Source organism: Podarcis filfolensis (assembly GCF_964270895.1).
Source record: "Podarcis filfolensis genome assembly, chromosome: 1".
In the NCBI taxonomy this organism is placed as follows: Eukaryota; Metazoa; Chordata; class Lepidosauria; order Squamata; family Lacertidae; genus Podarcis; species Podarcis filfolensis.
In genome coordinates, this window is record NC_139604.1 from 116,693,216 (window position 1) to 116,708,234 (window position 15,019).

At 42.6% G+C, this 15,019-nt stretch overlaps 2 protein-coding genes across 9 annotated transcripts in view; one reads left to right on the forward strand and one right to left on the reverse strand.

Moving 5' to 3' along the window:
- PAPOLA (poly(A) polymerase alpha) overlaps nucleotides 1-2,273 on the forward strand; it is a 43,171-nt gene extending 40,898 nt beyond the window's left edge. For 4 of the 8 annotated variants that reach the window (XR_014548065.1, XR_014548066.1, XR_014548067.1 and 1 more), the window contains exons 22-23: nucleotides 21-615; nucleotides 655-2,273. Coding sequence is in view for 4 of the 8 variants with exons in the window: in XM_083613705.1 (XP_083469831.1) it covers nucleotides 21-116 (96 nt within the window). In the remaining 4 variants the exon portion in view is untranslated. Of the gene's footprint in view, nucleotides 1-20 lie in introns of all 8 variants that reach the window. The other 4 variants (XM_083613705.1, XM_083613706.1, XM_083613703.1 and 1 more) reach the window with 1 other exon arrangement.
- Nucleotides 1-15,019, reverse strand: part of LOC310746343 (uncharacterized protein) — a gene marked incomplete at its 5' end in the record, with an annotated part of 432,823 nt that overhangs the window by 84,003 nt on the left and 333,801 nt on the right. The gene's annotated exons all lie outside the window — the stretch shown is intronic.

A 15,019-nucleotide genomic window follows, 5' to 3' on the forward strand; every position in this document is an offset into this window, starting at 1 on the left:
TCACTTTTCCACTCCATCAGAAAATGCCCAGTACAGACCTTTCAGATATTCCTGCTCTCCCTGCAAACCCTATTCCAGTTATCAAAAATTCAATAAAACTAAGATTGAATCGATAAAACCAACCTCAGGGGTCCATAAACAGTATCTGCCAATTCAACCTATTGTCTTCTAAATGCTGAAATGGAGAACAGAGAGTGCAAGACGAGAATGTGAACGCAGATGGATTTAGGTGTGTTTTCTGCACTTCCCTTCCTGGGCTATAATCACTTGATCTGGAAGTCCAGGTTAGTATGTGAAGTCAGGAGTACTATTAAATGTGTTAGCAACAGTTACATTGAATACTTCAAAGGATTACTGCCTTTCAAAAGGAATGGGAATACTATTTCTAGCCATATTTGACACTGATTGGATTTATGTTGATGCATTGTTTGGAACACACACACACACACACACACACACAAAATAGAGCTTAAACTGGCAAAAGAATCCCTTAAAATGCACTTTTATGTACTTTTTTATTGAAATATGACTAATTTTAGCGTTTCAGCTTGATAGTTTTTTTTATTTTTTATTGAAGATATTCTTCAATATCTGCAACCTTCAAATTAGAGAATGGTCTGATACATTGTGTACTGAAGTATGCGCTGTATCTAGCTCTGTTACCAATAACCCAGAGTAAAACTTTAAAAGAAAACGTCAAATCTTGAGGTTATAAGTTTGAGAAAACAAGTATTGGGTATTTGGCGGGGCATGATTAAGAAGTGGTCTATTTTTTATTTATAGGATTATTTTATGGTGCATACAAATCAGCTATCAAAAAGCAAATAATTTTTCATTCAGCTAATCAGATCCCCTCCCATTCCCTTCCTGTAGCTGTCATCATATTTCTTGGAGGGGGGGGGGGGAGAAAAGCTTTTGCATTTAACTTGTGTTTCAGTTTGTATGCCTAAATTTGGACTAATGTCGTCCGTCAAATGCTGGTATTTCTTTTAACTGGTCATGATGGTGGTTACAAAAGCTCTATAACTCTGTGGCCCTTCAGGCACAAGTGCCACGCCCCCCCCCCCCGCCCCATGACTGAAATGGAGTAAATAAAGTGTGCCTGTAAAGCATTTAACTCTGTCTTGATGGCCTTTTCATCACTAAATATAAGAGTTTTGTACACTCCATAAAAGTCCTGTCTGCATTACAAACATCTCAAATTTTAAATATATATATATGAAGGCAGATCTTTCTTACCTTATAGGATTTTAAGTTTATTTTATTTTATTTTTAGGTAGCTCACCTGAAAGTAGTTTTTACATTCTGAGCGTTTTCTTTTAAATCACAATTCTAGCAGACACTTGAGAACCTGATAAGCTCTCCTTGCCCAGTTGTCTTCGTTTTGTTCTGTAGAGCTATAAAAATGACTAGCGGCAACTTTGTTTAAAGAGGTATGAAAATCTCACGTGACTAAGCAGCAGAAAGTGAGGAATGCCAGTGATTATCAGATGGAGATAACAAGCTATATATAACTTTTGATTCAATCAAAATTAAGTGGGGATGGTTAAATTGCTCTTCCCATATTTTCTGATCAGCATGTTTAATGACTTCCTTCCCTGCATTGTGCTCAATCCTCCTACATGTGCATTTCCATGTTAAAGTAAAATTACTTGCTCTTCCCCTTCCCCCCCATAAGTTAATTTTCCAAAGCCAAGAGATTGCAGCTTACTCTCCCAACCTCCCCAGTTGTGCAGTAACCAAGATTTTATTTTCTGCCCTTTTGTCTACGATGCTTAGTATACAAAATTCTTGCCCTTGCCCTGTACAGCCTCCTGTGACCCAACCTTCGCTCCCCTAATATTACCTTGCACCCTCCCTCTCCCCCGGGACCCAGTCCAAAAGGTTTAACTAACAGTTGAAGTGTACAAACTGTCTGTGTATTTTGTGTAGCTATGGAGTTTAGATCGAACTTGCCAGGCACAAATTTAGTCTCGTTTTGTTTACACATGAGGAACTTTTTTTTTTTTTTTCATTTTATTAAACGTTTCATGTATCTGCACCCAAGTTTTGCCAAGCTGGGAACTTGGAATCTTTTCTGTATAGTGACTTTTTAATTCTAGTTTTCATAACCTGGAGATCAGACTGTTGCTTTCGCATGATGTACGTAGGTGTCTCATGACTGGAGTTGCTTTGTTTTATAGTATCTGTACTCCTTGTATTTTTCAAGAGCTATTTTGTAAACAGATGATGTATTTCTCCATGGAAAACAATAAAAAAACAGCACAATCCCACCGTGGCTTGGTTTCTTTCGAACGTGTAAAATAGTGGTGTCTCAGAATGGTCAAATTGACTTAATTGTCTCTTGCTAGTTGGAAAACTATGTGAAAAGAACGATGCCGAGAAAAGTATTCAGTAAATAGAAGCTGGTTTTAAAACCATCAATTAACAGTGTGCTCAGTTTGAGTCTGTTAAAAGGGGGGAGTAAATTGCTATTTTCCGACCTACTTTGTTTTTCAAAAGACAAACAATAGGGTACTTACTACATATTATCACATAGTGTCCAACTTAACCTTGCATGGTAGAGTAGGGGGAAAGCACATGAATACAAACAATTGAAGGGGGGGATTTAATTTTAAGCTTGAAGAAGCTGCTTCTTTTTTTGTATTTGAACCAATCAGTAATGTGGCTTTGTAAGTACATATCTCTGTGGGAGAAGCATTGTTAATTGCTTTATTACCAGCAGATGGCAGTGTTTTCTTTGGTTTCAGTGGTTTAAAACCCAAAATGATAACAAAGAACTGCTACGAGCAGTGCCTCACTTAACTTAAATTGCCCATTGGCCTCTAGGCCAGAATAAAACGGGTGATTTTTTTTTTTAATTGTTGTGCAATCACTTTAAGTAACAAGCTGTGTTAATGTAAGCCTCAAACAGTATTTCATTGAAATATCTCATCAACTGTCTGGTTGCACCTGAAATTAGCTGGCCATTCTTGGGTCAATTTATAAAAGCTGCACAGAACCGAGTTGCCCTGTTCCAGGATTTCCCCCAAATTTAGCTGTTTTGTGCAGCATCAGAAGCTACACGGGAGTGTCTCTGAAAGCTGGGTGAATGGGAGTTGAGATTGATCGCCTTGAGAAACCTATGAGCACAGTTGCACAAGAAAGAACTGCCTGTAGTTCTGATTAAATTTTGATTTTAAATATATTTATTTAGGGGAACTACCAAGTTCCAGTGCATTTTCATTTACTCCTGACTAGTACCATTTGCACATCTCATCTTTTATACTGGGTGTATATATTTTAAAACACATACCCCTCTTTAAGTGTACATTTGGAGAGTTTATATGTGTAAAAATCTCCAAAAACTGAATCACCTTGAAGCATGCTTCTTTTTTGGCTTTCTTACCAAATCAGGCAAATTATTCAAAGATTTAAAGTCACTCTGTTCTTCCTGTTATAGAATACCTCCTCTATTAACAATTATTTTAGTTTTGCTTTAATCATCTTTAAAGCATTAGTTTGGTATTCAGCAGAAACAACATTATCACAAGTTTGTTGATTGAAGCAGATGCAATTTGAGAAGGTTCAAACTAGTATTTGAAATCTATACGCATCAAACATCTGTCACTATCATCACCAAAAGAATAGTGCCAACTTTGATATCAAACTTCAGAGTCTATGCCTTGTTATAAAAAGATAACACAGTGAACCACTGCTGGATGTCCCATCTGTTTTGGTTGATATTTAAACCCTTAATGACTTTTAAATGAAGTTTAGGCATGTCAGTTTGTTGATACTAAATTCCGCCATGTTTGGTGCTCACACTTAGATGAAGGTTAGGTCGTGGCAGAGCTGGCTGCTTTCCTTTTTCTATCCGTGCATCGTACTATCCAAGCATTCGGTACTACAGGGAAATGATTTTAATTTGCTTTTAAGTACATTCGGAATTCCCTGTCTGTTTCAATAAATATATAACAAAATGAACTTTAAAGGCAAAGTGAGAAGAAGCTGAATTCAAATAAAATTGTTTTGTGACGGATGCAAAAGCTGCGCATTAATTAGTCTGTGGAGACATAACATCTAGCAAATTGCTGTTCAAAAAAAAATGAAAGAATTTGTACCGGGAGAAGAGTTTTTAGCTATAATTAGGAAAGAGAAAAATTAAGGAATGGTAAAGATGTGGAACTTTACACCATGTACACTTTGCAAACAGATATTAAAGGGCTGGTGGAAGGGGAGAGGTCAAAAGAGATTTAAGTAGGCAGTTTACTAACTAAATGTAGCTTCTTGGCAGTGCATCTGTGCACATACATCCACAGATGTAGCTGGGGTGGTGGTGCAGAGTTGTGGCCACTTCCAACTCTGCATTTATCAATCGGGGAGTAGGGAGTAAATGGTTAGGAAAACAGCCCAACTGCCCTCCTATTTTGGACTAACCGCTCTACAGTAGTAGCATGACACAGTCATTCATTTCAGCCTATGGAAAGCATTACAGCAGCAACTTGAGGTTGGAAGGAAAGTTTTTCTAACAGCAGTACTGTGAAAATGTTTTACCAGGGCTGCTCTGCTGGGGCAGGGCGATATACCATCCAAAACCAGTCCATATCATGAAATTGGTTTCATAATTTTTGACCTGGCAATATATCGCAAATTGGGGTGGGTGGTGGGTGTGCTATGCAAAGATCACAATGTGTGAAAAACTGTGAAGCCAGCCAATGTTTCTCCCGATTCCTGCAGCGCCTGTTAACTCGGCCAGCTTAGCTCTCCCCTGCCTCCTGCAACAGGCAGCAAATCGCAAGAGCAGGCACTGGCAAAAATCGCGATGCAAGAAAAACCGTGAAGCCAGCCAATGCCTCTACATAGCTCCATCCTTATTCCAGATATCATGTTATATTGCAGTGTTTAGCTGGTGATTTATCGCGATGTTGAAAACCAGACATCGCCCAGCTCTATACGCCACAAAGTTGATCTGCTGAAGGTTTGGGTGGTCACGGATCCCACCCTCTTGCAGGTCTAGAAGAAAATAACACCCTTTCTCAAGTTGGGGTGATGGTGTGGGCCAGCCTGGAAATCTGCCAGAAAGCTATACACGCATGTAAAAGTGCTACGGTAATTGGCCCAGTTACAAATGACTTGCATATATCTGGTAAAAGGCAGTTGGGAAATGATGTGCTTGGACATAGGACTGCCTTTCTGTGTTGGTGGCGGGGGGAAGGGACCCCTGGCCTGCAACTTTACATTTGCAAAAGCAAAGATAAAAGTATTGCCACGGTTGGATCAAAAAGTGCTCTTCATTGCTTATGGGTCAGGTCTCGTTTTTGCTCTCTTTTCTCCATACTATGTTCCACCCATTGGGTTCTGGAATAATGCACACTTCCTGGAGACTTTGGCAAGAGCCTTGATAAACTTTGCATTCTGCCTGCAGTGAAGTTGTTAGTTAAGAGACTGATGATGAATTTGTCTGAAAGAGACAGTTTGGATGGGCTGTTAGTTCCCCACGAGTGGAGAGAGAGAGGCCACGCTTTGTTATCACTGGCAAGAGAAGACCCGGCAGAGAAATGTCCCTGCTTAGACATGGTGTCAAGGTTGCAGCCTTTAGTGGATCCATGGTATTATTAATAATCATACCTTTTGCTGTTTTCAGCACTCCCTTTTAATCTGAGATAGCTCTCCCACTCAGTTTTTTATTAGCTGCTTCCACATATTGGACAAAAAGTTTCAATTCTAGAGGTTAACGGACCCACATACTTTCTGTTTACTGTTAGAGTTGTAGTTTTGGTTGATGTCTTGTTTTATGGGTAAATGCATTCTTTTCAATTAATGAAGTTTGGATGTAATAAGTTTTTGGTCGAGACTATTGGAGAAGACACTTGAAACAGCTTTTAAAAATACCTTTTGTTGTTTTTCATAGATCTATAAGGGCTACCCCCCCCCAAAAGAAAACTTTTGAGAAACTCAGGCTAGCTTTCCAATTCAAGAAGCAGATTTAAATTGTCGTGTTTCTAAATACATTTGCAAATTACATTAGTGGCAGGCACCTTGAAGGCATCCCACCTTCCGCATAAGAGAAGGACTTCCTTCTGACAGTGCATTGCCTTGACTGATTTATATTGTGGGGGGAACCTCTCCAAGTAGCTAATGGGTTTAAATCAGAGGTGGTGAACCTGTGGCTCACCAGATGATTTGAGCTACGATTCCTTACTCCCTCACCACCACCCTTGGCCCATTGGCCATGCTGCCTGGGACTGATGGGAGTTGGGAGTCCAGCAACAGGGAGGGCCACACAGGTTCCCCACCCCTGATTTGAAAGAACGGGGATATAGCTCAGTCCAGCAGAGCATGGGACTGTTAATTAATCTCAGGGTTGTGGGTTCGAGACCACATTGGGCGAAAGATTCCTGCATTGCAGTTGGTTGGACCAGATGACCCTCGTGGTACCTTGCAACTACAATTTTATGATTCTATGAGATACGCAGGTTAAAAGGCAGCACAGGTGTATTGACCAAGTTGAAATCATTTGCAACAGGGATTAGGAATCTGGGTTCCCAATTCCCATTATTATTATTATTATTATTATTATTATTATTATTATTATTATTATTTTATTGATTACATTTGTAGTGCTCGTTTCGACAACATGTATATTAAAAATGGGAACAATACAAAGAAGGTTAGCATTTATTAAATTTGTTTACTGCCCTTCATCTGTAGATCTTAGAGGGGTTCACAGCATAAGAATACAAAATAAAAACACGAAATGCACAATAAAAATGATCAAAACAAGCCAATACCCCCCCCCGCACCCCTCCCACAAACACATTTTAATCAACCAAAGGCCTGGTTAAAGAGGAACATTTTTGCCTGGCGCCTAAAGGTGTATAATGAAGGTGCCAGCTGAACCTCATTGGGAAGAGCATTTCACAAACGGTGAGCCACTGCAGAAAAGGTCTGTCCTTGTGTTGCCACTCTCCAGACCTCTCGTGGAGGAGGCACGCGAAGAAGGCCCTTAGAAGATGAACACAGAGATCTGGTAAGTTCATATGGGGAGAGGCAGTCCTTGAGGTATTGCGGCCCTGAGCCGTTTAAGGCTTTATAGATCAAAACCAGCACTTTGAATTGGGCAGTCAATGCAGTCCATCTCCAGCCAGCATGCCCAATGGTCAGGGTTGATGGGAGTCTACAACATCTGGAAATGAACAGGTTCCTCACCACTGAGGTAAGTCGTGAATTTTCAAAGATGCATAGGCCAGGACATTGTAATACATATTTACATTTTTGCTACCTTTTACAAAGTGCTTCTTTGGATGTTCATGACATACCAGTCTATCCCAAGTTTCTGCTATAGAAGAAAAGAGATCAAGGAATGAAGATTCAGTCTGTTGACATTAACTCTTTGGAGCCTCATTTCCCTCCTTGACATTTTACACATTTGCTGGTATTTGCAACTAGGTTTGTCCTCAGCAACATACGGCGACTACAGAAGGTGGGTTTTTATTTATGGTGAGGCACTCAGAGGTCCAGTAACTGCCTTTCCCCAGCTTCTTCCTGTATCTTCCTGTCCCAAAATCTATAAATGCCTGGTTCTGTACACAGCTGAATATGTATGAGTCTTTATTTAAACAACTTTGTATATGTTTTACTGATAAAACTAGGTGCCGAAATATGGACAACCCTGATATGAGCAGCGGTTTTGTCCAAGCGACTGTTCTGGCACTTTGCCATTCCTACTCGCCTGCCCTCACACTGGTACACATACACAAACCCCTCCATTGTCTTTCTCATATTTTGAACTTTATATAAGCACCTTCCATCATCTGATCTCAAAGCTTTCAGCAAACATTAATTAAGCTTCACAACAGCCCCAGGAGCTAAACAAATATTGGACCATTGGAGTTAGATGCATATTAGATGGGTAAAGGAAGATACGAGAGGTTGCAATTTGACCAAGGTCACCCAGGGAGTCAGCGGCAGGGCTGGAAAGTCACTGAAATGGACGTGGAATCCCTAATTCTCTCGCTTCCTTCCCTCTGTCCCTCCCTTCTCCCCGGATTCTTGAAAGTTGCTAGTTTATCTCTCCGTGCATATGAATGTGGAGAGCTCTGTGCATGCAGAAAGCCTGGGGCAACATGGAATTCGGCTTCCTGATATTGTGGTTGCATGATCACCGTGCACTTTACAGTGTAAAAGTGGACAGGGCCCCGCCCCCTAGGAGCTTACAATCTAAAATTCAACACAAGGGAAATAATGGAAGAAGTGGAGGGGAAAGGAGGCAGGAGCGAGCGGGAAGCAATATGGAGCTGTTTTCGTTACACGAGCTTAGCCTTTGCACAGGCTGAGTTGCAATAGAATTTGGGGACTGAGCAAAAGATTTCACAAATATAAGTGGGTTTTGAAGTGGGAGAGGTGGCATTCCCCAGGTGTTCTGCAAAACAGTTCCAAGCCTGAGATCATCATTATCCAGTTTCTAGCACTCATGAGTGCACCAGGCACTCAAAAGTCCGGGTGTTTTATCAGATCGTATATACTAATTCCTATCCTCACATTTAGAGGGATGCAGGTGGCGCTGTGGTCTAAACCACAGAGCCTAGGACTTGCCGATCAGAAGATCGGCGGTTCGAATCCCCACGACGAGGTGAGCTCCCGTAGCTCGGTCCCTAATCCTGCCAACCTAGCAGTTTGAAAGCACGTCAAAATGCAAGTAGATAAATAGGTATCGCTGCGGCGGGAAGGTAAATGGCCTTTCCGTGCACTGCTCTGGTTCGCCAGAAGCGGCTTGGTCATATTAGCCACATGACCCGGAAGCTGTCTGCAGACAAACACCAGCTCCCTCGGCCTATAGTGCTGAAATTTGAGTGCCGTAACCCCAGAGTTGTCTGTGACTGGACCTAACGGTCAGGGGTACCTTTACCTTTACGTTTATCCTCACATTTATGTAGCCAGAACCACATCACCTCTGCCCAACAGATTCTAGGCAAACCTGGTGTTTTCAGAATACAAAAGAAAAAAAATCTGTGACCCTCCAGATGTTGCTGGACTCCAACTCCCATCAGCCCCTGCTAGCATGGGCCAATGGTAAAGGGATGATGGGAGTTGTAGTCTGACCACATTTGGGGGGGGTGTCACAGAGTAGTTACCCAACTCCCCTGTGAGGAAAGAGTGCAACATTTGGGTGTTTTTACTATAGAGAAAAGGTGAACAAGACCAGACACAATGGAAGTTTATAAAAAGTATGCATGGAGAAAGCAGATAGATAAAGATTTTCTCCCTCATAACTCTAGAACCCATGGATATCCAATGAGGCCGGATGTTGGAAGATTCAGGACTGATAAAAGAAACTAATAAAAATTATTATAAAATGAAACAAAACTGTGAGAACAGAATGCTGGACCAGATGGGCCATTGTTCTGATTCCACAGGCTGTTGCGTTAATGAGCAACATAGGTCTAGACTGAGTGCATACCTGCCAAGAGCCCTGGGGGAAAAGGGACGTCCTGGTTTTTCATGTGAGATTGCAGGGGCCATTTTGGGTGCGGCAATGTCGCGCTGTTCTCTCATTTCAAAAGAAAGCTTTTGGGGAGGGGGGCGGGAGCGAGACGTGGATCCCATGACTTGCTCAGGAGCATGTGTCAGAAAACACACGTCCCAGTTTGTGGTTTCCAAAGTTGGACAGTATGTGAGAGCTTCATAGGGCAGCATTCACTTTCCAGGTGATGAGGGGGCATCTCTCTTCACTTCTCAAAGCTGAGAATGAGTACTAAGAAGGATCCCAAAGTGCAGCCGAGGGACAGGAGGAGGGTTGTGGCTCAGTAAGAGCAGATCACCTGCCTTGCATGCAGAAGGTCCTTGGTTCAATCTCTGGTGTCTCCGGGTTTTGCCAGAAATCCTGGAGAGTCTGCTCAGTATAGGCAGAATGGCGCCATATGAAGAAGAAGAGTTTGGATTTGATACCCTGCTTTATCACTACCCTAAGGAGTGGCTAACAATCTCCTTTCCCTTCCTCCCCCACAACAAACACTCTGTGAGGTGAGTGAGGCTGAGAGACTTCAGAGAAATGTGACTAGCCCAAGGTCACCCAGCAGCTGCATGTGGAGGAGCGGGGAAGTGAACCCAGTTCACCAGATTACGAGTCTACCGCTCTTAACCACTACACCACACTGGTATGAGGGAACCTCCTACTCTTTTCCACCATCTAGAAATAAAAGTGAATCTTGTGGTCTTTCTTGTCTGGGGTGGCCTGCAGAAATTGCTTGACCCGCTGTCTGTGAGGACTATTTTGTGTTTTGTAGATGAGGCTCCGGCTCATCCAGCTGATGGGGACACTGTGTGTGCATGCGTGCGAGAGGCGCACTGGCGCTTCTCTGTAATTACTCCACACACAATCAACTCCAACACCCTTCTCTCTTCAATGCGCCACGTCTAATTATCGAAGGCTTCCCGCGGAATGTGTGAAACTTTTTGACCAGGCCACCGCAATGGAAGTAAACACTCTTTGGTCTCGAGCTGGCGCACCGCCGCGAAAGCTATGTGGTCAGAGCTGGAAGTTGGCCACAAATGGCTGCTCAACGTTTGGCACGATCAAGCCTTCAAAAGAAAGCAGGTGCCCTTCTGGCATTTCATAAAGAGAGTCATTTCTGAATTGCAAGAGACTTGTATTTTGCATATTAGCACAAGTGCCAATATAAACCCAGCTGTGTGCGACATAAAGTGAAATATATATTTCAAAAACTAGGACACAGCTTTTCTATGGAGTAATCGCAAAACATTTGCATATGGATAAGCTGCTTCTTTTAAAATGTTGGCTTTTCTTTGTTTGGGGAGGGGAATTTCCCCCTCCCTTTCCCCTCGTAAACACGGCACATTTTAAAAATGTTTATCCAAGGTGACAATACAATAGCCCAGACGCAAGCCAGCATAATGTGGGCAGGTGTGCGGCAGGTTTTGCTGCTAAACGCTGAAACCTGCACCTCTGTGCAGTCTTTGCTAACCTCCATCTTCTTTGCTCATGAGAACATAGGAACAGCCTTCTGGATCAGGCTGGTGACCCATATAGTCCAGCATCCTGTTCTCAAAATTCCCAACCAGATGCCTGTAGGAAGGCCACAAGCAGGATCTGAGCACAACCGCGCTCTCCCTGTAGTTTCAAGCAAATGGGTTTCAAAAGCATTCAAAATGGAGGTAGAACACCCTGGCTGAGAGCATTCCTCTCCATGAATTTGTCCAATCCTCTTTTGTCCACAAATTTGTCCAATCCCAAGTTGCTGGCTATCACTACCTCCTGTGGTACAGAATCCCTTTCCAGTCTGAAGGAAGGTCTCCTCTTGAGTAGAATGCAATTCAATTCAGGATTCACTTCATTATGTTCCTGTTGCTCATCCTTGACATGGCGGTCCAGGTGATAACAAAGAGGAACTTCATAGGTTGCAGCCTTGTAGAGATAAAAATAAGGACCCTGGCACATGTGTCATAATGGTAAAGGTAAAGGGACCCTTGACCGTTAGGTCCAGTCGTGGCCAACTCTGGGGTTGCGGCGCTCATCTCGCTTTACTGGCCGAGGAAGCTGGTGTACAGCTTCCGGGTCATGTGGCCAGCATGACTAAGCCGCTTCTGGCGAATCAGAGCAGCGCACAGAAATGCCGTTTACCTTCCCGTTGAAGCAGTACCTATTTATCTACTTGCACTTTTGGTGTGCTTTTGAACTGCTAGGTTGGCAGGAGCTGGGACCAAGCAATGGGAGCTCACTCCGTTGCGGGGATTCGAAGTACATATGCGGTTTTTGTTCCAGTTTCGAATACTTCCCTCCTGCTCCAGAAATTAGTGAATGGGAAGACAGAGCATGGTAGGTTGAGAAAACACCCACTGCTTTCTCCTCTATCTAGGGCAGCCTGGTGACTTGAATTCTGACATTCTAGACAGCTGCTTTGCTCTCCTCCTTGGTCATCCTGCAGGGAAGGGGGATGCCTCTGCTGTTTTCGTACCTTCTCGGGTGCAGCTTTGCAGAGCTCATTTCTGTGTGCTGCTCTGGTTCTCCAGAAGCGGCTTAGTCATGCTGGCCACATGACCTGGAAGCTGTACGCTGGCTCCCTCGGTCAGTAAAGCGAGATGAGCGCCACAACCCCAGAGTCGGCCACGACTGGTCAGGGGTCCCTTTACCTTTACCTATTACTTTGCTATAATAATAATAGATAAGACTTTGCCTCCTAATTGACAGCTGGTGTTTCTGCAGCTATCCCTTTTCCTCTTCTTTCCTGAGTAGGTTAATTCTTGTTCTCAGATTCATCTTGTCCATGGATTCTAACAAATAATAATAATTTAAAAATAAGCTTTTTGTTGTTCATAATCTTTAATATCTCTGAAAGAAAAGTGGAATATAAATGATAGCTATTAATGAGGAAAGTGATTTTAATAACAATGTTTAGGACTGCATTCTTGCTAGGGATGGCTCCAGTGGAGAGGGAGAGAGATTTGTGTGCATGTGCTTTGGGGGAACTTAAAACTGAGGTGAGGACAGATAGCTCCTTCCAAAGGATAACTGTGGAAATAGCAGTAGTAAGAGGATTCCTAATCAGAAATGAAAGAGCATAAGACCAGAGTGCTGGAGTGTGGGCCATCAACTCTCTCTCTCTTAATTAAAAAAATATCCATGTGTTTATACTTTCTGAACCCAACAGTTATGAGAAGGAACTGGCCTTTCACCTTTGCATCTCAGCATTCTAAAAAAAATGTTTTTTTAAAAAATATTTTCTTGGGTTACAAAAGTACATACATCGTCTCTGTTTTCAGGTCATAAAGACATCTCAGCATTTTACAGACCATCGCTCAGCAGTAAAAGCACATGGCTTCCAAACAGAAGCTCCCAGGTTCTTCAGATCTTGTGGGGCTCCAGCTTCCACCAGGCCCAGTCAGCATAGCCAACGGATAGAGATGAGATGGGAGATGGGAGTCCAATAACATCTGCAGAGCCACAAGTTCCCCATTCCTGGTCCAGATAATACTCTATGGAACAATGGCCTTTTATCAGTATAAGGCAACTAGCTTCCTCTGTCTCTTGGCTCCCCATCTTTTCTGGAACATGCACCTCCACCCACTGGTTGGCCAGTAGCCTGGAGTGTTACAGTGAGATACACAGGGGGATTTCTGAAGATGTGTGAAGCTACCACTTTGCTGAACCTCAGCTGGTTTGAGTCTCATCAGTGCCTGGAGAGCTACATGAGTGTCAAACTGGACGTGCATTCAGACATGGGGATTAGTGCTTTAGTTTAGTTCTTTAGGAAAGAACTGCATACCCAAATTTTGTCACTGTACTCCCATGATTTTCCAGCTTAAGGGGACTGTGTGTCCCCCCGGTATCAAATAACGTGAAAATGAGTGCTATATTTCATAATCATAGAATTGTAGAATGGGTCATTTAGTCGAACCCCTTGCAATGCAGGCACCACAGCTAAATTAGCGTTCCAGAGGTTTATTTTATTGCCATGTGGAAGCTCAAATATAATGCAGAAACAAAGTGCTAGGGAAACGCAGATGAAATGGAAGAGGCTGCCTTATGAAATGCAGCCTGGGTTCCATTATGAAAGGAAAAGGGAATTGTGGGTGTAAGGAAATAAATAATACACATTGACGACTGGGCAAGTACCTATCGTGGGTGACACTTTCTCAAGATTTGTTAAGGGAATAGGAATGCAGCTTTGATTTATCCTGAGTGCATCGGTTCCATCCACTGTTCTGGGCTGCAAACAAACTGTTCTAGAACTGTTCTAGGATCTCACAGTAGGTCAGTTGAGCCTCATTCCTGCGCTTGGAAAGATAAGCCTGTGTTCACTCTCCATTAGCTGAAGTGCAAAACATGCCCACAGAGCATCAAGAATCCTATCTGCATTGACTTCTGTTCTTTTAAATAATTTTGATTTGTTGGCATTGTTTTTGGGTTGGGTTTTTTGTTTTTGTTTTCTGTATTTGGAGGATATTTTTTTGTAATGCTTTTCTGCTAACAGGTGCTTGGTTTAACAATATTCGTTCTCCTTTCAGTTCTGGTAGATTTAATAGCATAGTAGCTAAATGGAGTTTATATAGCTTATCTTGTATATATTTAGAGATAAGAAGTTCATTTAGGGATTAGGGAATGCTTCTTGTCTATGCACCATTAAGCACAGCACATCTGCTACTGAGCTGGCAATCAGCAGAATATTGAGAAAAGTTATAAAGAAATCTTTTTGTACATTCTAACACACTCTCCCACACACACACACACACACACACACACACGGAGCGGGGGACATTTGCATACAGGAGGAATCAGATCAGAGCACTGCAGCTCAAATCCACAAGGAGAGCACCAAATTCATAAAGTTTTCAGGAGTAGAAGCGCGCGGGGGGGGGGGGCAGGTTGTGGCAGGAGCAGGGGGGGAGAGAGAGAGATTATATTTGAACTTTCTTTTCAGGAAAGTGGGTCAGTAAGATGGATGGCAACAACAACAGCAATGCAATAATATGCATATTTCTTGGAGGGGGGGAATCTAGGGTTTCCTTTGTAATACCATGACAGGCGGCTTATTCTGTTTTGCAGGCTGTGTGATGAAGCAGAATAGTAATAGGGGAAGGGGAAAACAAATAATAGATCAAGGGTCCCCCCCCTCTCTTCCCTGGTTAGTTCGTATTCAGATGATGCAGAGGGCCCCTAGCAATGGCCTTTATAGTAATGCAGAAAGGGAAAGAGCTACAATAAACCCTTTGGTCCTGAGAGCTGCTTTGTACAAGCCATTTTGTACTAGGTGTTCCAGTACCTGAGTACAAAATCCATGCAAAGCATCTTTCATGAATGCAACCACCAGCTGACCAGGAAAACAACAACAAAATAATAATAATAATATTTTATTTATATCCCGCCCTCCCCAGCCGAAGCTGGGCTCAGGGCGGCTAACAACAGTAAAATAATACAGCATTCTAAAATCAATTCATTATAAAATCAGTTCAGATCAAATTGATGGCAACCATTGGACTAGGGTTCTGTGAAGAATTACCAAAGGAGGGGGTCAGGCTG